At 51.7% G+C, this 22,173-nt stretch overlaps 2 protein-coding genes across 4 annotated transcripts in view; both read left to right on the top strand.

Moving 5' to 3' along the window:
* Positions 1-3,974, top strand: part of LRCH4 (leucine rich repeats and calponin homology domain containing 4) — a 68,721-nt gene extending 64,747 nt beyond the window's left edge. For 2 of the 3 annotated variants that reach the window (XM_081835703.1, XM_081835704.1), the window contains exons 17-18: positions 592-669; positions 1,393-3,162. In XM_081835703.1, the coding sequence (XP_081691829.1) occupies positions 592-669; positions 1,393-1,626 (312 nt within the window). In that variant the 3' untranslated portion in view covers positions 1,627-3,162. Of the gene's footprint in view, positions 1-591; positions 670-1,392; positions 3,163-3,657 lie in introns of those variants that run through there. The other variant, XM_081835702.1, reaches the window with a different exon arrangement.
* A 2,635-nt stretch (positions 3,975-6,609) lies between these two features.
* Positions 6,610-21,357, top strand: SPAG7 (sperm associated antigen 7). Its single transcript, XM_081835820.1, has 7 exons — positions 6,610-6,766; positions 10,334-10,401; positions 10,527-10,615; positions 14,008-14,092; positions 14,215-14,304; positions 17,740-17,896; positions 20,206-21,357. Exons 1-7 carry the CDS (start codon positions 6,679-6,681, stop codon positions 20,328-20,330), a joined length of 702 nt encoding a protein of 233 aa, XP_081691946.1. The 5' UTR covers positions 6,610-6,678; the 3' UTR covers positions 20,331-21,357.
* Positions 21,358-22,173: the final 816 nt, after the last annotated feature.

The following is a 22,173-nucleotide window of genomic DNA, read 5'->3' as shown; positions in this document are numbered from 1 at the left end:
ATCAGACATTAAAAACTTCCTTAAACACGGCCGCCTTCAGGTGTCTTTTAAAAGTAAAACAGTTGCTTATTGCCTTGATATCTGCTGGGAGGGTGTTCCACAGGGCAGGCGCCACCACCGAGAAGGCCCTCTGCCTGGTTCCCTCCCCTACGAAGGACATAATTCAGAAAAGCAGTTTTGTTTCTACGCCCCACTTATAACAATAGAATTCAAAACGGTAGAAATTGCTGCTGATTCAAAATTCGGTTTAAGCTACTTAAGTTTGATTGGTTCAACAAAACGAATGGGCACTGGATCCCAGTTCCCTCCTGGCACCCCCCCCTCGCCTCTGAGCTCCCCCCTAGGTGATGCTCCGGCCCCAGGGGCACCTAGACCAGGTCTGCCCAGCCCGAGGGGTTGCAAGAAGCTGCCTTAGGTCATTGTTTCACCCAGCTTAGTACTGTCTGCACTGGCCGGCAGCAGTGGCTGCCCAGGACTTTAGGCAGAGAAGAATCCCCGCCAGCCCAGCCCGGGACCTTCTGCGTGCCAAGCGGGTAGCCCTCCCCTTGGGCATTGCTGAGCTGACCTCTCTCTCTCTCCCTCTTGAAACAGCCAAAGCTGAACGCCATCAAAAGCCGGAAGAACGTGGAAAGCTTCTTGGCCGCCTGCCGCCAGCTGGGGCTCCCGGAGGTGAGGTTGGGCTTCTGTGGGGGTCTTTGTGTGCTGCTGCCTGCTTGTGCCTGCTGGGGAGGGAGGATTGGGGGGGGGACACAGGAAGACCCTCCTTTAAGAAATGGCCCCCAAGCCCTGTTTTTGCACAACACTCTCTCTCTCTCTCTCTCTCTCTCTCTCTCTCTCTCTCTCTCTCTCCATTCCTGCTCACACATTGCCCCCAACTCCCTCCCCAGTACAACTCAGAGCCCTAGAGTTGCAAGGGACCTCCAAGGGTCATCCAGACCAACCCCCCGGCTCGGGCAGCCACCCAACCCCTGCTTAAAACACCTTCTAGGGAGGAGAGCCCGCCAGTTTGCGAGGGGGTCCGTTCCGCTCTCAAACAGCTCTTGCCGCCCAAACATTATTCCTGGCGCTTGGCTGGAATCTCCTCCCTTGCCGTTTGAAGCCGTAGGTTCAGATCCTGCCCTCTGGGGCAGTAGAAAGCCAGCTGGCTCCATCTTCCACAGGATCATAGAATGGCACAGCTGGAAGGGACACCGGGGGGTCATCCATCCCAACCCGCTGCAATGCAGGGCTCTCAAGGTGACCGTCGGCCAAACAAGGCCCGGTTTCCGGTCCAGCTGCCCTTCTCTGCAGACTCTGAGCCCCCTCCCTCCCCACCCGCAGGCCGCCAACCTTCCTCTGTGTGCTACCGGTGTGTTTTTTTGTGTGTTCTGTGTTTTCTCCCCTCTGCTACAGGTCTCTCTCTGCTCCGCCTCCGACGTGGCCGCCCTCCTGCAAGGCAACGTCCGCGGCCTGCTCCGCCTCCTTGAGGCCCTGCTGCCGCTGCCATCGCCACCGCCCGCGCCCCCCGGGGGGGGCAGGCCCCTCGCCCCGCCCGCCCTCTCCGAACACCTCGCTGGCTTTGGCGTCTTCTATGTCGTCCTCATGCTCCTCCTCTACTTCACCTATCGCAACCTCTGCGGCTGCTGAGCGGGCGGGCAGGGGGGGGTCCCCGGCCACCCCCACCAGGCAGGAACAGGTTTTCCAGATGTGGGTCAGGGTGCGTGCCCCACACTCCCCAGGCTGCATTTGCACAGAGGTGGAAGTCCAGGTGTCAGCAGTGCAGTCGAAGCGGGACACAGACAAAAACCATTTTCCCCGAGGCCAGCGATCCCTGCAATTCCCCCCCCCCTTTAATAATAATAATAATAGCTCTCCGCTCCCCAGTCAGAATTAGCTCCCTCTGCCAGGCCCAAGGAGCAGGGGGGAGTGCAGGGCAGCCCCCCCCCTTGGCACCCACTGTTCGGTCTCCTCTGTGCCTTGTTCCCCTAGCGAAAGGTGTTTCGGGGGGCCGTATTTTGGCCGGGGGAGGGGGGGGGAGCCGCCAACTTCCTCCACCCCTCGGTTCACATGCACTTAAAACTGCGTTGCACTAATTCACGAGTGCCTGCAGTGGGGAGTTGGGTGCGTGCGGCAAGGGAGCACTAGCAGCCCCCCCAAAAAAAAAACCTTAGGCGGTCCTAAAGCCTTGGCCCACCCACTCCGACACTGGGGGGTCTTTGCTGCCCCTGACCTCACACACACAGCGCATCTCTGAACCAAATGTCACCCCCTACCCCAGATTTTCTGCCCGTTCCCCTGCGCTGGCAAACCTTTGAGGGGCTCGGCTGTTTCGCACCCCAAAGTTTGTCCTGGGGCATCTCGGTTTGTGGGCTAAAGGCCACTTCTTCCTCAAATGCCCTTGCCCCCCCCAAAGCCTTTTGGGGTTCCCTGTTCTGGACCTCTTCCCTTTTGGGGGCTTACCGGGGGCACCCGACTCTGGACTCGCACTCCTGCCCTTCCTTTAATCCAAACGTGCAATTTCTGAAGGTCCCATGGAGGGAAGAGGAGATGGGGGCATTGCTGTGTTCCAGCCCACCCCATAATCTCTCTGGCACGGTGCACCCCCAAGTCCGGGGTGGTGTTGTGGGGGGGGGGAGGCCTTCAACAGGTGACAGGAATCGCCTTAATTCAGGGCAAAAGCGGCTCCTCTTTCTAGAGACGGCTGCAGTCAAAATTCCAGCCCCTTCTAGTCTCGCTCCCCATCTCCGCTGCCTTAAATATATTAAATTATACATATATATTTTATATAAATATATAAATATATATATATATATATTTGAAGTGAAGAAGATTATGGAATACTGTAATGTAAAGGGGAAAAAAATTGGGGTCTTTTTAAGCATGTACAGAATTGTAAATATTTGGTGCTCTCCATCAATCGCCTGCCCCCCTCTCTTGAGCAAGGGGGGGGCCAAAAATCTTTTTCAAGGGCTTTGGGGTTGTTGTCTCCCCCCCCCCTTATTTCACAGTCTCCCCACCCCACCAAAAAAAAAAAAGGACTGCTGTACATTCTGCATTTGTGTTCTTCTTGCTTTTTTTGTTCCTTCTTGAGAGGCGGCTCCTGCGTTTTGTGTTTTGTTCCTCCTCGCCTCGACTCCTGTACATTGTAAAATACCAAGAAATGAATTCTTTTTTTTTTCCAAACGACGGCAGCAGCAGCGGCCTTTGTTTCTTCCTTCCGCCTCCTTCGTCTTCTGGGTTGTCTTTGTACTTTTCCCTTCCTGTAACCGCTGGTGGGGTGGGAGCAAGTTTGCTTTTGCAATCTGCGTTATGGGGTAGGTGCGGGTTGCGGTCTGGCAGCCAGAACTTGCTGGTGGGAGTTGTAGTTCAGCGGTTGGGAGTTGTAGTTCTGCGGGGGGGGTGTGTGTCCCAAAGCCTCCCTCCCTCCACCCCCTCTGCAGAACCCACCACCCTGACCTCGAATGTGCGCATGCACACCTTTTCCCACCTGCAAAGGGAGATGTGTGCAGCGCACTGTCACTTTTCCTCCGGCTTCTGTGTCCAGCCGGGCAGATGTGGGAGGCCGTCTCGGTCAGCGGCACCTGGCCAGGCCGTCCTCCTTTGGCTTGCCCTACTGAGAGAAGCGCCGCCTGCCTTTGCTAACTTCTGCCCCCCCCTCCCGTGCCCCCCACCCCTCAGGAGTCTCTCTGCTCCCCCCACCACGTGCTAGAAGAGGAGGGTCTCCCCCGCGTGGCCGAGACGGTTCGGACTCTGCTGGCAACGGGCTGCGCTGCCCCACCTCTGGGGCGCCAGAAGACCTAGGCGGGCCGGACAGGGTGGCCTAGGAGGACTGGACAGCAGGGACTGCGCCGATCCGAAACTTGCAGGGCGGCAGTGCAGAGCCGTAATCGCTCAGGGATCTTCGTTGGGACCAAGCAAGAGGAGCCGGGAGCTTTCCCCACCGGGAAACGGACTCCACATTCAAAAGGGGCGAGAGGTCAATGGCTCTCTTCCCATCCAAATTTAACAAGAACATTTGTGTGGTTTTTTTGCATTTGTGCACATGTCGGTGAGGTTGCATTTAAATAAGCTGCTGCCTCAGTTGTGTTGTCCATTAGCAAAGCCTTTTTTCTATCGGTCTGGGATTATGAAATACGGGGCAGAAAGTCCTGACCTCTTCTTAAAAACTAGCCACTCTCAGCGCCCAAGCCCTCCTTCAGCCCAGGTTCGTTTCCTTCCACAGAAAAAGAACTGTGGAGTTGGAAGGGACCCCCAAAGGTCATCCAGACCAACCCGCTGCGATGCGGGAATCCCAACTGCAGCATCCTTGACAGGTGTGGCCACCCAACCTCTGCTTAAAAACCTCCAAGGGCCCCCCAGTGCCCAAGGGAGTCCTTGCGTGGTGAGACCTCCGGCGCTTCTCTGCAGGGCTCTTTCTGTTCCATCTGCAAAGATCCAAACCTCTGAGCTGCTGCATGTCTGAATGGGCAATTGCATGTCAGCCCGGAGAACACCCAGGTCGGATTGGAGGGTGGGATGGGGTGGAAGAAGCTTTCCTTCTAAGGACAACGGCTGGTTCGCTGACATCTGGAGGAGCTCAGCATCAGTGCAGGAGAAGAGCTCTGCCAGATGAGGCCAAGGGGCCCCTAATGGAGACCCCCCCCTCCTGTTCTCACAAGGGACAGCCAAGGGCCGCGTCTGGGAAGACCCTCTCCCCCGGCGCTTCCTTCCCAGCATGGCTGCCGTGTTTGTAGGGGTGGGTGGGAACTGTAGTTCAGCCTAGGCGCCAAAGGTTCCTCACGCCCTGCAGGAGAAGAGCCCACCGCCGCACCCGGATCTGCCCAAATGCCCGCCTGGGACCCAGCACTGAACGGGGGTCGAGCAAATACCCCAAAGGAAAGCCCCCCGCCATCTTCCACAGGGGAACTCGCTCGGTGGGGTCAACTCTGGAGTAAATGTACACAGCCCTGCAAGCGAGGGGGGTTTTCTTGCGGGTGGTGGGGCTTCAAGGGGGCTGGTCAAGCTAGCCTTTAGCAGATACTGCCTTCCTCGTGGGCACATGTCCCCTCTGCTAGGTCTCAGCCCCCCCATGGCGTCGTGGGTTCTGTGCAGCTTTGGGGGAAGCGGTTTTGCTGCAGCCCAGACTGGCGGCGCCTGAAATGCACTAGCCGGCCTTCCCGGTCTTGGTGCCCTCTCAGGTGCCCCAGGGAGAGCATGGCAGTGGGCATGGGGGGATGTGGTCCACCCCCATCACACAAGGCTACCCTAAGTGCAAGAAGAGGGGGAAGGGGCCTGTTGAGTCCAGCCTCCTGGTCTCCCCCATGGCCAGCAGGAGCCCCTCTACCTTCCTGTGGGTTCCAGCACCTGGGACTGGGGACCATCACTGCCCGGGAGCCTCCAATAGCCATCTTCTCCATGAATGTGACCTAGCATCGTAGAGCTGGAGGGGATCCCAACCTTTGGTCTCCAGCTGTTTTGGACTACAACTCCCATCATCCCTAGCTAGCAAGACCAGTGGTCAGGGATGATGGGAATTGTAGTCGAAAAACAGCTGGAGACCAAAGGTTGGGAAACACTGATTCTAGTCCAACCCCCTGCAAGGCAGAGATGATTTTTTTCTAACCCAACGTGGGGCTCGAACCCACGACCCTGAGATCGAGAGTCTTACTCCCCCCCCACACCCCCCAGCTATCCTGCCTCGTCCAGCCCTCTTTCAAAGCCGTCCAGGGCACTTGGAACTCAGAAACTTCCCTGACGCTCCTAGCGAGGCTCGTCGCCCACCCGGGACTCTGCCTACAGCCAGCGGTTCTCAACCTGTGGGTCCCCAGATGTTGTTGGACTACAACTCCCATCATCCCTGAGCTCTGGCCTTGCTAGATTGGGGTGATGGGAGTTGTAGTTCAACAACATCTGGGGACGAAGCTCTCCAAAGGGGGGTGGGGGATTATCGCTGCCTCCCTATTGAGGCGCCTGGCTGGCAGGGAAAAAAACGAGCGGGTGGATTGGGCCCTGATCTCGCCCTCCTTCCGCGCTCTAACCACTGCGCCAGGCTGCCTCTCCCTTTCCCCAATGCAGGCCGGTCGGGGCAGAGACCTCGGCCTTCCGAAGGGGCGTGGCTAGCTGGAGACCCTGCGCATAGGCCACGCCCAAGGAGCCCCACAAGGGATCCTCCCCCCAACAGGCAGAAGTTCAACCGGGAGAGCGGGTGGGATTTCCTTCCCTTTAAGGGCGCCTCGCCCCTTTCCCGACAGTCCCCTTCTTAAGGGGCGTGGCTAGCGGAAGACCCCGCCCCCAACAGGCAGAAGTTCAACCGGGAGAGCGGGTGGGATTTCCTTCCCCTTTAAGGGCGCCTCGCCCCTTTCCCGACAGTCCCCTTCCTAAGGGGCGTGGCTAGCGGAAGACCCGCCCCTGCACCTAGGCCACGCCCCCAAACAGGCAGAAGTTCGAGCGGGCGGGGGTTCCTTCCCCTTTAAGGGCGCCTCGCCCCTTTCCCGACAGCCCCTTTCGAAGGGGCGTGGCTAGCGGAGGACCCCGCCCCCCGGCCTAGGCCGCTGGCCCCAACAGGCAGAAGTTCAACCGGTAGAGCGGGCGGGGGTTCCTTCCCCTTTAAGAGCTCTTCGCCCCGCCCCTTTCCCGTCAGCGCCGCGAGGCGCCGCCGCCGCCGTCGTGACGTCACCGCGCTGGCTCCGGTGGGCGGGGCTTCCCGACCGGGCGGCCAAGATGGCGGAGCTGGACCTGCTGGGCTCCATCCTGAGCTCCATGGAGCCGCCGCCGGCGCTGGGCGACCGGGAGGCCAAGCGGGCCAAGGGTGAGGAAGGCGGGGGGGGGGAGGCCCCAGGGCGCATGCGCAGCTCCGGGAGGGTGACGTCAGGGTGGCCGCGGGTCAGGCTAGATGACCCTGGAGCCCCCTCCGTCCCTGCAAGGCCCGCTGTCATTGGGGGCCGGGGGCACACGATCCCAGCTGCCCCCTGGCTCCCCCCCCCAGCAGAAGGAGGAGAGCCCTGCAGCCGGATGAGGCCCAAAGGGGCTCCCCATAGCCCGGCCCCCTGACCTCCCAGAGGCTGGCCAGGGACCCCAAAGGGGAAATGAAAAAGGGGGGATACACAGGAGACCTTCGGCTTCTCCCTGGCCGCGTTGATCGTGTTTCGTTTTGTATTTTGGATATCTTTGTTTCGAATTAATAATAATAATAATAAATTTTATTTGTACAGTGGTACCTCGCAAGACGAATGCCTCGCTAGACGGAAAACGCGCAAGACGAAAGGGTTTTCCGTTTCTTGAGACGAATTTCCCCATGGGCTTCCTTCGCAAGACGAAAACGTCTTGCGGGTTTGCTTCCTTTTTCTTAAAGCCGTTAATACCCAGGGAATCCGCGCTCCGCAAGACGAAAAAATCGCAAGGCGAAGCAACTGGCGGAACGAATTCATTTCGTCTTGCGAGGCACCTCTGTACCCTGCCCTCCCCAGCCAGGGTGGCTAATACCAAGTATAAAAACAATTGATTAGAAGACAGTGGTACCTGGGGTTACAGACGCTTCAGGACCCAGACTCCGCTAACCCAGAGATAGGGCTTCAGGTTAAGAACTTTGCTTCAGGAGGAGAACAGAAATCGTGCTCTGGCAGCGGCAGCGGGAGGCCCCATTAGCTAAAGTGGTGCTTCAGGTTAAGAACAGTTTCAGGGTAAGAACGGACCTCCGGAACCAATTAAGTTCTTAACCCGAGAGCTTAAAAAACAAGATTCAAGTACAACATTCATTGAGTGTCGCAAGTGTTTTTGTCCTGTATTTTGAGATTATAAAGTGTGCTTTGTGGTTTTGCAGAGTGGATGGTACATTTGGGGTTTGGGAGAAAAGGCAAGCGAGAGGCCAAACGCGAGAGGCGTTTAGAAAGTTGCTGAGGGGCCTGGAGAAAGTGGACACTCTCTGCTAACATGGGAACTCGCGGGCACCCGAGAAAGCTGAATAATGCTGGGAGATTCGAGACAGAGGAAAGGAAATCCGTCTTCACGCAGCACAGAGAGACTGTGGAACTCCCTCCCTCAGGAGTCAAAGAAGATAATAACAATAATTTATTATTTATACCCCGCCCATCTGGCTGAGTTTCCCCAGCCACTCTGGGCGGCCTCCAATACAATATTAAAATACAGTAATGCCTCAAACATTAAAAGCTTCCCTAAACAGGGCTGCCTTCAGATGTCTTCTAAAAGTCAGATGTTTATTTACTTGACATCTGGTGGGAGGGCGTTCCACAGGGTGGGCGCCACCACCGAGAAGGCCCTCTGTCTGGTTCCCTGTAACCTCACTTCTCACAGGGAGGGAACTGCCAGAAGGCCCTCGGAGCGGGACCTCAGTGTCCAGGCAGAACGATGGGGGTGGAGACACTCCTTCAGGTCTACTGGACCGAGCCCGTTTTGGGCTTTCAAGGTCAGCACCAACACTTTGAATTGTGCTCGGAAACGTACTGGGAGCCAATGCAGTTCTCTCAGGACCGGTGTTATGTGGTCCTGGCGGCCGCCCCCAGTCCCCAGTCTAGCTGCCACATTCTGGATTAGTTGTAGTTTCCGGGTCACCTTCAAAGGTAGCCCCACGTAGAGCGCATTGTGGTAGTCCATGCAGGAGATAACTAGAGCATGCGTCACTCTGGCGAGACAGTCTGTGGGCAGGGAGGGTCTCATCCTGCGTACCAGATGGAGCTGACAGACAGCTGCCCTAGACACAGAATTGACCTGCGCCTCCATGGACAGCTGTGAGTCCAGAATGACTCCCAGGTTGCGCACCTGGTCCTTCGGGGGCACAGTTGCCCCATTCAGGACCAGGGAGTCCCCCACACCTGCCCGCCCCCTCTCCCCCCAGAACAGTAGGAATGAGGGAGAAGCATCTCAAGGGCTCCTAGTAGCCACAAAGGCTCCATCCTGCCTCCACGATGGGGTAGCATTGCCTAGTGGGAATTGCAGGAGGGGGCAGCATGGAATGGTGCCCCCATGCCCTGCTTTGGGGCTTCTACGGTCAGAGCATCTGGTCAGCTGCCATGAGAGTGGGAGACTGGACCTGGTGGGCCTGATCCAGTGGGACTCTCCTCCCCATTTCCTTCTGTAGAACTGAACTCCTGGAGAGCTGGAAGGTCTACGGTTTCTCAGTTAGCAAGCGGCTGGACCAGTGGTTCTCAACCTTTTTTGGGCCATGCCCCACCTAACCCTCTCTAAAATCCTGGTGCCCCCTCCTGTGACATATACCATATTTTTCGCTCTATAAGACGCACCAGACCAAAAGACGCATGTACTTTTTGGAGGAGGAAAACAAGAAAAAATTTCTCAGAAGTCAGAACAGCAAGAGGGATCGCTGTGCAGCGAAAGCAGCGATCCCTCTTGCTTTTCTGGCTTCTGGGATAGCTGCGCGGCCTGCATTCGCTCCATAAGACGCACACACATTTCCCCTTACTTTTTAGGAGGGAAAAAGTGAGTCTTATAGAGCAAAAAATACGGTAATTCTTATTATTCAGAAAGTGAACTGGTATTCACGTGGATGAAGCCTGAAAGGCCATTAATAACTCATTCTCAAATTGCCCCCCTTAAAAATCAAATTGCTCCACATTGGGAACCGCAGGGCTGTCCCTGCCCCTGAGTGAGTTGGGATCTGGCCAAGGGGCTGCCGTCTTGGAACGAGGAGCAAGTGATCCCTTTCTGGGATCCCCCAAACCACTCACGCACCCCTTTCTGGGAATGGAGTTGAGAGATGACCTAACCAGGGGAGAAAACAGTAAAGACCTGATGAAGAGAGCACAGCAGAGGTTATATTTTCTGAGAATCCTCCAGAAAAACAATCTCTCAAAGGACCTGTTGATGGCATTTTACCATTGTACTGTGGAGAGTGTATTAACTTATGGTCTGGGTGTGTGGTTTGGGAGCTGCACCGTCGGGGGGAAAACAATGCTGTCCAGGGTTGCAAAGACTCCAGAGAGAATAATTGGGTGCCCTCTTCCCACCTTGGATCAAATCTACGCTTCCAGGTGCTGTAAGAAAGCGGCAGAGATAGCGCAGGATAGTGCTCACCCCGGAAATGATCTCTTTCAGCTTCTGCCTTCTGGAAGAAGGTCCAGGGTTCTCAGACTAGCCGCCTGAGAAACAGTTTCTACCCAAATGCGATTTTGGTTTTAAACACAGTGTAAGGAGTCTCTATGGGAGTATATTGTATTTAATTATGGAGTATCAGAGTTTTTAGGGGGCTAACCAGGTTGGGATAGCTGGGATATCAGGCTTGTTGGTTTTTGAATGTTTTATGTAGATTTTTCAATTTCATTGTTCTGTATGGGACAATGACAATAAAGTTTATCGTATCGTATCTCTCCTCCCCCCCCCCCTCTCTCTCTCCCTTCCCCAGAGCAAACAGCACAGCTGAAGAAGCTTCAAGAGCAAGAGAAGAGGCAGAAAGTCGAGTTCAGGAAGCGGGTGCGTCCTCTGCCCCCCCCCCCGCTCCCCCCCCCACAGGGCACAAATCCCAGGTGGGGACCAGGGACCACCCTGGCTTCCTCTTGGCCTGCTCACAGCTTCCTCTCTCTTCCCCCGCCATACAGATGGAGAAGGAGGTCTCCGATTTCATCCAAGATAGCAGCCAGACCAAGAAGAAGTTCCGGCCCATGAACAAGATTGAGCGCAGTATTCTGTGAGTCCACTGGGGGGGGGCAGGGAAGGGAAAAGGTGCAGGTGAAATCCAGCCTCCAGGTGAAGCATACCTGACCTTGGCTTGATTTCCGACTTCAAGACGGCCTGAACAGATTGGAGAACTGGGTGAATTGCGAATTTTTATTATTACGGTCGCAGACCAGTTCCAGCTCACTTACAATATCCGGAAAATCATGAAACACAACAGGAATACATTGAATTGCAATTGGGTATAACGGAGACAATTCAGATATAGCGGCAGTTAAAAATACATATTAAATCTTGATCACTAAAATATAACCTAAAATTGTCATTTAAAACCTTAATCGTTTTACTAGTGCAGCTTGTTCCCTAGGTTTTATGGCAGTCGCACAGAATTTGGCCACCCTGAGCGTGATCTCTAGATCCTTGTCCTCTACCAGGAGTTTTAGACATTGAAGTTCAGACCCATTTGGAGATTTTTGTATAACAGGAGTGATAAATACCGAACGTTAGTGACAAAGCTGAAAGGAATGTGCAAAGATGGTTTATAAGCAACAAGTAAAAGAATTACAGTTTAAACAAAACAAATTCCTTCCAGTAGCACCTTAAAGACCAACTAAGTCAGTTCTTGGTATGAGCTTTCGTGTGCATGCATACTTCTTCAGATGAAGTGTGTGTGCATGCATCTGAAGAAGTGTGCATGCACACGAAAGCTCATACCAAGAACTGACTTAGTTGGTCTTTAAGGTGCTACTGGAAGGAATTTGTTTTGTTTTGACTATGGCAGACCAACACGGCTACCTATCTGTAATTACAGTTTAGTTAACCTAAGGATGGGAGATTAGAAGATGAGTGGATAGCAGTAGGAATGGTTAACTTAAAAGAAATTAAGATACACTAAATTAGTTAAAATAGAGGAAAAATCTGCTGAAACTAAATTGGAAATATGAATACAGAAAAGGGAGATGTGAGGAAGTTCAGAAAGAAAGCTGTATGAAACTAAGAATTGAACTTTTTAATTTTGTTTGATCCTTGTTTTTTATTGTTTATTGTTTGTTGTTGTGTTGTTTTATTTTCTGTGTTATTATAAAATTTGTCGAAACTTTAATAAAAATTATTTTTTTTAAAAAAAGATAAATACCGAGCGCATATCCCCATAGAAACGGCAGCATAACAAGACATGGGAGACAGTTTCTACCTCCATCAAGCCGGAGGGGCAGACTCGTTCCACATATGGTTTACCCTTGAATCTGCCTGAACTGGGTGCAAGCTAGCAAAATGAATTTAAATAGGGGCAAATGTAAGGTTCTGCACTTAGGCAGGAAGAACAAGATGCACAAATACGGGGGGGGGGGGCACCTGGCTTAGTAGCAGCACATGTGAAAAGGATCCAGGGGTCCTGGTGGACCACAAGCTGAACATGAGCCCACAGTGTGATGCAGCAGCAAAAAAATCGAATGTCATTCTGGGCTGCATCAACTAGAAGTCTAGTGTCCAGATCACGGGAAATCATATCACTCCTCTCTGCTGCCTTGGTCAGGCCACACCTGGAAACCTATGTCTAATTCGGGGCAGCACAATTTAAGAAGGATGTTGCGAAGCTGGAATGTTTGCAGAGGAGGTTGGAGCAAGAGGTTCAAGGGTCTGGAAAGTAAGCCTTGTGAGGAACAGTTGAGGGAGTTGGGGGTGTTTAGCCTGGAGGACAGGAGTTATGATGGCCATCTTCAAATATCTCAAGGGCATTTGCAAGGAAGATGGAGGAAGCTTCAAGTGACGCTGAGGTCCGGCTCCGAGGGGGCAGTTCCCTCATTGCGAGAAGCAAAGCTACAGGGAACCAGGCAGAGGGCCTTCTCGGTAGTGGCGCCCGCCCTGTGGAACGCCCTCCCATCAGATGTCAAAGCGATAAACAACTACCTGACATTCAGAAGACATCTGAAGGCAGCCCTGTTCAGGGAAGTTTTTAATGTGTGACATTTTGATGTATTTTTAATCTTTGTTGGAAGCTGCCCACAGTGGCTGGGGAAACCCAGCCAGATGGGCGGGGTACAAATAATAAATTATTATTATTAATAATAAGAAAGGAGATTCTGACTAAACATCAGGAAAAACTTTTCTGAGTGCAAGAGCCCTCTGACACCGGAAGAGGCTTTTTCAGAAGGTGTTCACCTCCCCTTTGTTGGAGGCTTTTAAACAGAGGGCAGATCGGGCGGAAATGACTGGCAGAATGTGAGACCAGGGAGAAGAATCGGTAGAAGAAGATTGGAAGAAATTTAAAGACTATCTACAGAAATACTGTAAAATTAAGGAATGTTAGAAGGATGTTGGAATGAAGTTATGTGGTTTTAGCAGTAATGTTATTTTTTTATTTTTTTTATAATATTTTTATTGAGTTTATGAAATACAGAAAAAAAGAATAAAAGACAGATATAAGAAATAAAATAGAAAAGTTGCGAATTTCCATAATCTTTTTTTTCAGCAAATCTAGTGGACTTCCCCGCATCTTCCTAACCCTGCGTTCTCTGTGATACAAAACATCAGCAATTTGTTAACTTATTTCAAAACTTATTGTATCTTTCATTTTATCATGTTACCTAGTTTCCAAAGTGTTGTAACCCAAATCTTATACGTTTTAGCTTAAACATAATAAAGTTATTTCATTATTCCACCTCTGACTTCTTGTACCTTAATTTCCATTTCATTAATTTACAATTGCTGAAGCTAGAATTTCCTAAAAAGTCCATTTTTTAACATTCATACAACTTATAATGTTTTTTCAAATAGTCTTTAAATTTTTCCCAGTCTTCCTCGATTGTTTCTTCTCCCAAGTCTCGGATTCTGCCAGTCATTTCGGCCAGTTCCATATAGTCCATCAACTGCGTCTGCCATTCCTCCAGCGTGGGTAAATCTTGTGTCTTCCAATGCTTAGCAATCAGGATCCTTGCTGCTGTGGTAGCATTAGCAGTAATGTTATAAAGGAGTATTTAAAGATGGATTATTAACAGGTGAGAATGTAAAGTTATAATATATTAAGATAAATTATTAAGATAAAAGCAAAAATGGAAAGGATTTGCTGAAATAACTAATTGAACTAGAATACAAAAAAAGGGAGGTGTGAGGAGGTCAGGGAAACAAGCAAATGAAAGTTAAGATATGGAAAGGTTGACTTGTTTTTAATTGTTCTTACTTTTTTGTATTTTGTATTTCTTGTTTCTTTTTATTTTCTTTGTTTCTATTCTTGTAACTTTTTTTGAAACTTTAATAAATATTATTTAAAAAATAAAATAAAATAAACAGGGGGCAGATTGCCCTTCGTCTGGGACGCTTTAGCTGCGATTCCTGCATTGCAGGGGGTTGGACTAGATGACTCTTGGTGCCCCTCCCAACGGCGCAATTCTCTGATTCCCATTGTAGGCACGACGTGGTAGAAGTCGCAGGCCTCACCTCCTTCTCCTTTGGTGACGAGGAGGAGTCCCGATACGTCATGATTTTCAAGAAGGCAAGTGGGAGATCCGTCGCTGTCCCCCTTTCACCCTCGTGGGGGTCGCTCCCCATTCCTCCTCTCCGCCCCCTGGAGAGGCCGTGTTCCTGTTCTGACCGCCTCGCCCGCCTCTCTTCCAGGAATTCGCCCCCTCGGACGAAGAGCTGGACGCCTACCGCCGGGGGGAGGAGTGGGACCCCCAGCAGGCCGAGGAGAAACGCCGGCTGAAGGTGGGCAGCTTTCCTCTAGGGGGGCAGGGTTGGGGCTGTCGGGCAAGGATTGCAGTGCCACCCTCGGAGGAGACGCCACCCCGGGGTGCTCCTTGAGGGATTTGCAACCTGCAGAACCAGAGATCGACACCCCAGCACATAAGAACATTAGAAACTTGGATTTGGAGGCGGATATGGGATACGGGACGCGGGTGGCGCTGTGGTCTAAACCACTGACCCTCTTGGGCTTGCTGATCAGAAGGTCGAGGGTTCGAATCCCCGCGACGGGGTGAGCTCCTGTTGCTCAGACCCTGCTCCTGCCAACCTAGCAGTTCGAAAGCACCTCAAAGTGCAAGTAGATCTATAGGTATTGCTCCAGCAGGAAGGTAAACGGCGTTTCCGTGCCCTGCTCTGGTTCACCAGAAGCGGCTTAGTCATGCTGGCCACATGACCCGGAAGCTGTATGCTGGCTCCCTCGGCCAGTAAAGCGAGATGAGCGCCGCAACCCCAGAGTCGGCCACAACTGGACCTAATGGTCAGGGCTCCCTTTACCTTTACCTTATGCTTCTAAATACCAGTTTATTTAGGGTGGGAGAGGGATGCTCTGAATGCTTTGATCCTGCTTGTGGGTTTTCCATCATGGGTCCCTGTGAGGAGAGAGAGAGAAGAGATGCTCTTTGCTTAAGGATTCCTCCTGCACTCTCTTTGCTGCCTCATCCTTTCCTGAGATGTCCAGCCATCGGGCCCAGCAGCCAGAACATCTCCCAAGGGACTCCCTGTGTAGCGTTCCCAAAACAAGGAAGGATTGGACTCTGATTAATAGAACACACACAAGGCTTGACCAGCAAGACTCTGGGAGGAAGTGTCAATAATAATTATCCTGCCAACCCCTTGGCCCAGGTCGTTTTATTCACAAAAGAACTTTTTACACAGTGTCCGTAAGAACCAATCAGATTTCCTCTGAGCATTTCAAAAAACCCACATGGGACAAAGTTAAAGTTAAAACTACAAAGAAATTATTTCCTACTTGAGCATGCGTAGTAGTCCAGAGTAAATAAAATAGGAATAAAAGGAGGAATGCGTTCAGCAAAACCCCGGAGGTCATAAAGAGGAATAAACGGGAGAGACAGGATGGCAGTATTTGCCATCTCCTGGTGAACTCTCTTCCTGGCCCTTAAGAAATATCTAAAGATTAAACTACATCAAAGTGACCTACTTTCTTTATGTACTGAGGATGCCTGATGAAGCAACTGGCCTGTGTTTAGAATGCTTATGCGTGCCTGTCAGCAAATGGCAGAGGTGGAGAGGCTTGTGGGATTTGATCAGAAACTATTGTCAATGAATCAAACCCAGTCAGCGCAATGCTTTCATTGCGGACACAATGCCTTGCTCCATATTTCATCATTCCTCATAGCAATCCCACCTGAACCCCCACACTCTGGATATCTGCACCTCTACATCCCTGGCCTTTCTCTGCCTCTCCTGGCAGCAGCGGCAGGTGGACTGTCCTCCACTTCTTCTGGTCTGCAGCATTTTAGCATTTCTCTGAGGGGAAGGAAAGGCCGCTGGGCTGCAGACTGCAGTGGCTGGGCAGTACTGAGCTCAATGGTGGCCTTCTCTGAAGGAGCGGGTGCCTAGCTTTGGGATGCTTCTGGATCCATTGCTGTTGATCGATAACCAGGAGACCTGGCGGGCCTTCCCTCAGCTTTGCCTGGTGGCCCAGCTGTGCCCCTAACTGGACAGGGGCAGCCTCACTTCTGCCTATGCTCTGGTAACCTCTAGGTTAGATTGCATATGTGGGGCTGCCTCTGAAGATGGTTCAGAAACGTCAGCTGCTGCAGGATTTTGTGGCCAGGTTGCAAGAGGGTTTGATCCTACGACACTCACCCTGGCCCGACTGCGCTGGCTCCCCGTTCAAAGTGCTGGTTTCGACCTTTCAAGCCTGTAAAGGACCGCAACGTCGCAAGGACCGCCTCTCCCCATAAGAACCGGCCCAAACTCTGCCCTCCTGTGTGGGCCGCCTCCATGAGAGGTCTGGAGGGCGACAACACGAGAACGGGGCCTTCTCTGCAGTGGCTCCCCATTTGTGGGATGCTCTCCCCAGGGAGGTCCGCCTGGCGCCTTCGTTATGCACCTTGAGGCGCCAGGTGAAAACGTTCCTCTGTAACCAGGCTAATCTCCACCCAAAGGTCTCAGGGCAGTTCCCCAGATGTTGTGTTTTCATGCCGGAATCCTCCCTGTGATCTTTTTGGGGTTTTTTTTTCAAAAAAAATTTATTGGTTTTCAAAAAAAAAAATTTAAATAAACCTACATCTTAACGGTACTTAATCCAATCTTAGTAACATTGTTAAGTGACTTCCTCAAATCCCCCTGGGTGAATTTCAGTGTATATCATTGTAACAGTTTTCCAAAACCAATTTTCTCATAAAAATAACTTAATCACTGAACATCTTTCTTTGTTTTCATTTTGACTTTAAACATATTATTTTCTAACATCACATATTTAAATCCTAAGCCTATCTGATATTTGCAAGTTTTTCCAATGAAGCTATCTTAACATATTTAACTAAATAGTCTTTGAATTTCATCCATTCCTCCTGGTACTCCTCCTCCTTCAGGTCGCGGACTCTTCCAGTAAGCTTCGTCTAGCTCCCAAAAGTCCATCATCTTCATCTGCCATTCCTCCACTGTTGGGACTTCTTGTGATTTCCAATTCTTAGCTAGCAACATTCTAGCTGTAGTTGTGACATGCAGAAACAATCTAACATCTTTTTTGGGCAATTCCAAACCTGTTATTCCAAGAAGAAAGGCCTCTGGTTTCTTAATAAATGTATATTTCAACAGTTTTTTCAATTCATTCTAAATCTTCTCCCAGAAGTCTTTCACCTTGGGGCAGGTCCACCACATGTGATAAAAGGTACCCTCTTCCCTGTGATCTTGGGAGGAAGAGCGGCACGTGAAAAGAAGGATGGAGGGGTCCAGGATGAAGCAGCCGCTGTGACAAACACACCACGCAGACCCCATAAATTTGGCTACGGGGACAAATCGCTTGCCCTCTCCAAGCACCGTGGGGTGGGCAGGTGTGGAGCTGGGAGCCGCTTCCATTAATTTGATTTGATTTTGATTTGATTTTAGAATGAATTGATTTTAGAACGCTGTGTTACTTTTAACGTTAATTTGCTGCCAAGGAGTGTGGTGGAGTCTCCTTCTTTGGAGGTCTTTAAGCAGAGGCTTGACAACCATATGTCAGGAGGGCTCTGATGGTGTTTCCTGCTTGGCAGGGGGTTGGACTCGATGGCCCTTGTGGTCTCTTCTAACTCTAGGATTCTATGATTCTATGATGTTGTTAGCCGCTCTGAATCCGGCTTCGGCTGGGGAGGTTGGGATATAAATAAAATTTTATTTTATTGATTATTCCCTTCTGTCTCTCGCCCCTTCATGGCTTCTGCTCCGCAGGAACTGGCTCAGCGGCAAGCGGAAGAGGAAGCCCTGAAAGGCCCCACGGTGGTCAACCCCAACACCAACTACAAGGACAAATACAGCCACCTGATTGGGAAGGTGGCTGCCAAGGACGCCGCGCACACCATGGAGGCCAACAAGGCCTACGGCTGCGGTGAGTCGGCAGGGGGTGGGTTGATTCTCCTGGTTGGCTCCCCCACACCCAGAGGGACATCCGCAGCAAGAGCAGCCTGGACTGGCCCCTCGCCCCTCCAGGGCACTCCCGGCTGTGCACAGGGTGCTATCCCTCAAGAATCCTTAAGGCCGCGGGAAACAATCCCTGGTCCGTCCCCCAGTGTTTTGGAGCGCAGGTTTCTTCTTTCTTGCTCCAGTGTGGTTTTCTCTGAATCCCTACTGGCTGAGACCTTATCTTGCCCGCGGACTGTCTGGCCAGCGTGGTGCATGCTCTGGTTATCTCCCGCCTGGACTACTGCCATGCGCTCTATGTGGGGCTACCTTGGAAGGTGACCCGGAAACTACAACTAATCCAGAATGAGGCAGCTAGACTGGGGACTGGGAGCGGCCGCCGAGACCACATAACACCAGTCTACATTGGCTCCCAGTACGTTTCCGAGCACAATTCAAAGTGTTGGTGCTGACCTTGAAAGCCCTAAACGGCCTCAAAGGCCCAGTAGACCTGAAGGAGCGTCTCCACCCCGGACACCGGGGTCCCTCTTCCGAGGGCCTTCTGGTGGTTCCCTCCCTGCAAGAAGCCAAGTTACAGGGAACCAGGCAGAGGGCCTTCTCAGTGGTGGCGCCCGCCCTGTGGAACGCCCTCCCACCAGATGTCAAAGAGAACAACGACTACCAAACTTTTAGAAGACATCTGAAGGCAGCCCCGTTTAGGGAAGCTTTTAATGTTTAATAGGTTATTGTATTTTAGTGTTCTGTTGGAAGCTGCCCAGAGTGGCTGGGGAAGCACAGCCAGATGGGCGGGGTATAAATATATTATTATTATTATTATTATTATTATTATTATTATTATTATTATTATTAACGGCACCGACTTCTAGTCGGCTGAGCTATATCCCTTGTAACAACCAGAAAATAAGGATACGGATTTGTGATAGGAAAAACAGCAAAGAGGGTAGTGTAGGAGGGATTAAGGGGGGGATATAGAACCGCCCCGAGATCTACAGATATGGGGCAGTATACGTATTTAAGAAATATTATTAATAGAAAAAGAAGAAATGTCTTTACACAGCACACAGTTGAACTGTGGAACTCCCCAACTTGGAGAGCTTTAAAAGAGGATTAGACAGATTCATGGAGGAGGAGAGAGCTATTGATGGCTGCTAGCTGCAATGGCTATTGCTCTGTCTGTATAGTCAGAGGCAGGGATCCTTCCAAGTACCAGTTCCTGGAAATGATAGGAGGGTTATGCTCTTGCACGCAGATCCTGCTTGCAGGTTTCTCTTTGAGACGCCAGGTTGGCCACTGTGAGAACAAGATTCTGGGGTCTATGGCCCCCCTTGGGCCTGTTCCCAGGGACTGTTCTGATGTATTTATGTTCTTAAACCATGGAAAGAGGAGGGAAAGCGTTGCAGACGGAGCTTTAGAACAGACATTAATAATAATAATAATAATAATAGTAATAGTAACAACAATAATAATAAATTTTATTTATACCCTGCCCTCCCCAGTGAAGACCGGGCTCAGGGCGGCTAACAACAGGTATAAAACAATTGATTAAAATACAACTTAAAAACAAGATTAAAAGACAACATTAAAATGCAGCCTCATTTCAGTAGAAACTCAAATCAAAAACTGTTTGGGGACGAAAACGCCAAGTCTTCACCAAGGCCAACTATCCAGACTGGTCCTACGTCGGCCAGAAAAAAGCCAGGGAAGTCCCCAAATAGGAGTTCCATCACGGAAGGAGAAAGGAAAAAGGAAAGAGGGGGGAGGGATCAAGTTGATTCCAAGCCAAAGGCCAGGCAGAACAACTCTGTCTTACAGGCCCTGCAAAAAGAAATCAGATCCTGCAGGGCCCTGGTCTCAAGACAGAGCGTTCCACCAGGCTGGAGCCAGTGCTGAAAAGGCCCTGGCTCTGGTTGAGGCTAGTCTGGCTTCCTTAGAGACCTCTAGGGTGTTGCTATTTATGGACCTTAAGGTCCTCCGTGGGGCATTGAGAACATGGTGGGCCTTCCGGGTGTTGGGAAATGTAGTCCAGAACACCAGCAAGGTGTTCTCTCCACCTTCTCAATGCGTGCTCTGAGAGGCTCCTGTGTTTTTCGGAGTGGGCTGAATTAGGCCTTCGTGGTTGGGCTGGGCGATTCTCCGCCTTTTATTAAGCCTTTTTCATAATAACGATACGAAAAAGACCCACCTGAATAAAAGCAGAAAATGCAGAGTCCTCTCTCAGAGGTCGATCTTTGCCAGGCTGGCGAATTCTTGACGTCCCCCATCCCTTTCCCCTTGCAGTTCCCGTCGCCAACAAGAGAGACACGCGCTCCATCGAGGAGGCCATGAACGAGATCCGGGCCAAGAAGCAGCGCCTCCGCCAGACTGAGGACGAGGGCCCCGCTCCGCCCGCCAGCAGCTCATAGGGATCGGGGCCGCCGGCAGTGGCCGGGCTTGCTCCCCGCCGGGTGATTTCAGGGACTCGCCTCCAGAGCTGCTGCTGCTGCTGCTGCTACTTCTGTGGAACCCACCTGGGGGCTCCCCAGAGAGGATTAGGAGGGGGACCCCCACGAAACATCCCTCCCCCTCCTCCCTAGGTGTACCCCAGCCCTTTTGAGTAGTTGACCCCTAGCCTAGGGTGGCGTTAGCGTGCCGGCAGGCAAGGAGGCGGAGGAGGGTTTGTAAAAGTTTTTATCTTCTGCGTGTGAGAAAAGGGGCTGAGACGATTGTAACAAGGTGGGAGTGTGTTAAGAGAATAAATAATATATCCCCCCCCCAAAAAAAACACCACCACAATTCCCTTTTTGTGTGCTGTTCAGACCTCCACAACTGAAGTTGCCCCTTTTAATCCTGTAGTGTGGTCCCCCCACCTTGCACTGAAGCCCCCCACCCTTACCTCTCCCCCATCTTAAAACTCCCCTCCACCCCAGTTTTTATTACCACTGTAGTACCACTCTCATCCACCAGAGAGGGCATCCCTCTGAGTTGCAGTACTCCCTGCATCCCACCAGGGGGAGCAACTGAGTTGCAGTGCCATGGCCAACTGGAAGACTTTAACAGGGTGCAGCACAGCGGAGCCCCCTTTATGTGGGGTGGGAGGGCAAAGGGGCCCGTTTGCCCCCGTGTCCGCATTGCGGGGAGGGGCCCTTCCGTCTTTGGGGTGTCGAGGCCGAAGCATAACTGTCTTCCCTTTGGATCGTCTCCTAACGTCCCTGCCAGCTCTGTGGAGTTTTTATTCAGTGTGTAAATATTTAAGAAATTCTGTTTGCCTTCCTTCCCACTATGGGGAGCTGATGCCCCCATTGCACACCCCACTCCCTGCTCCCACGTGTCACAGGCTCCCAAGGGGGCCTGGCCGTGTGGATGCTGGAGCCAGGGAGACGCCATCAGGGGTGTTTGGGCAGAGGGCTATATATTTGTGTGGACAACATTAAACGCTCGTTTTGGATGCTGTCTTGCCTCTGCCTTTTTTCCGTGTCAAGAGCGAGGACTTCACAGCCCCCTGGAAGCTTTTGACGTTTGGGAGGGGGGAGTTTAGAGGGGAGATAAATAAGCGCTACCTGGGACGCAGGTGGCGCTGTGGGTTAAACAACACCGCCTAGGGCTTGCTGATCAGAAGGTCGGCAGTTCGAATCCCCGCAATGACGGGGTGAGCTCCCGTTGCTCGGTCCCTGCTCCTGCCAACCTAGCAGTTTGAAAGCACGTCAAAGTGCAAGTAGATAAATAGGTACCGCTCCGGCGGGAAGGTAAACGGCGTTTCCGTGCGCTGCTCTGGTTCGCCAGAAGTGCCTTAGTCCTGCTGGCCACATGACCCGGAAGCTGGACGCCAGCTCGCTCGGCCAGTAAAGCGAGATGAGCGCCACAACCCCAGAGTCGGCCACGACTGGACCTAATGGTCAGGGGCCCCTTTACCTTTAACTAAATAAGCGCTTAAAAGTGTATATGACCACTCGAACTCAGGGCTGTTCAATGAAGTTCGTGGGCAACAGGGGCAAGGGCATGTTTTTACATGAGTAGAATGTGTCCTTTTATTTAAAATATCTCTGGGGTTTTTGTGGGGCCTGCCTGGTATTTTTACATGAGTAGAATGTGTGCTTTTATTTACAATGCACCTCTGGGTTATTTGTGGGGCATAGGAATTCCCTCATTTCTCCCCCCCAAAAATATAGTCCGGTCCCCCACAAGGTCTGAGGGACAGTGGACCGGCCCCCTGCTGAAAAAGTTTGCTGACCCCTGATTTATATTCGTCACAAGACCTCAGGGCAGACC

Source organism: Podarcis erhardii (genome assembly GCF_964252035.2).
Source record: "Podarcis erhardii genome assembly, chromosome: 13".
NCBI classification, from domain to species: domain Eukaryota; kingdom Metazoa; phylum Chordata; class Lepidosauria; order Squamata; family Lacertidae; genus Podarcis; species Podarcis erhardii.
Note: the sequence above shows the minus strand (reverse complement) of the source record. Positions and strands in the feature narration are given on the sequence as shown.

Bases quoted from the DNA above. Each gene is read 5' to 3' on its own strand.
- SPAG7 (XM_081835820.1), top strand. From the start codon at position 6,679: ATGGCGGAGCTGGACCTGCTGGGCTCCATCCTGAGCTCCATGGAGCCG. The intron at 6,767-10,333 runs GTGAGGAAGGCG...TCCCTTCCCCAG, and splicing joins GGAGGCCAAGCGGGCCAAGG to AGCAAACAGCACAGCTGAAG. The intron at 14,093-14,214 runs GCAAGTGGGAGA...CCTCTCTTCCAG, and splicing joins ACGTCATGATTTTCAAGAAG to GAATTCGCCCCCTCGGACGA.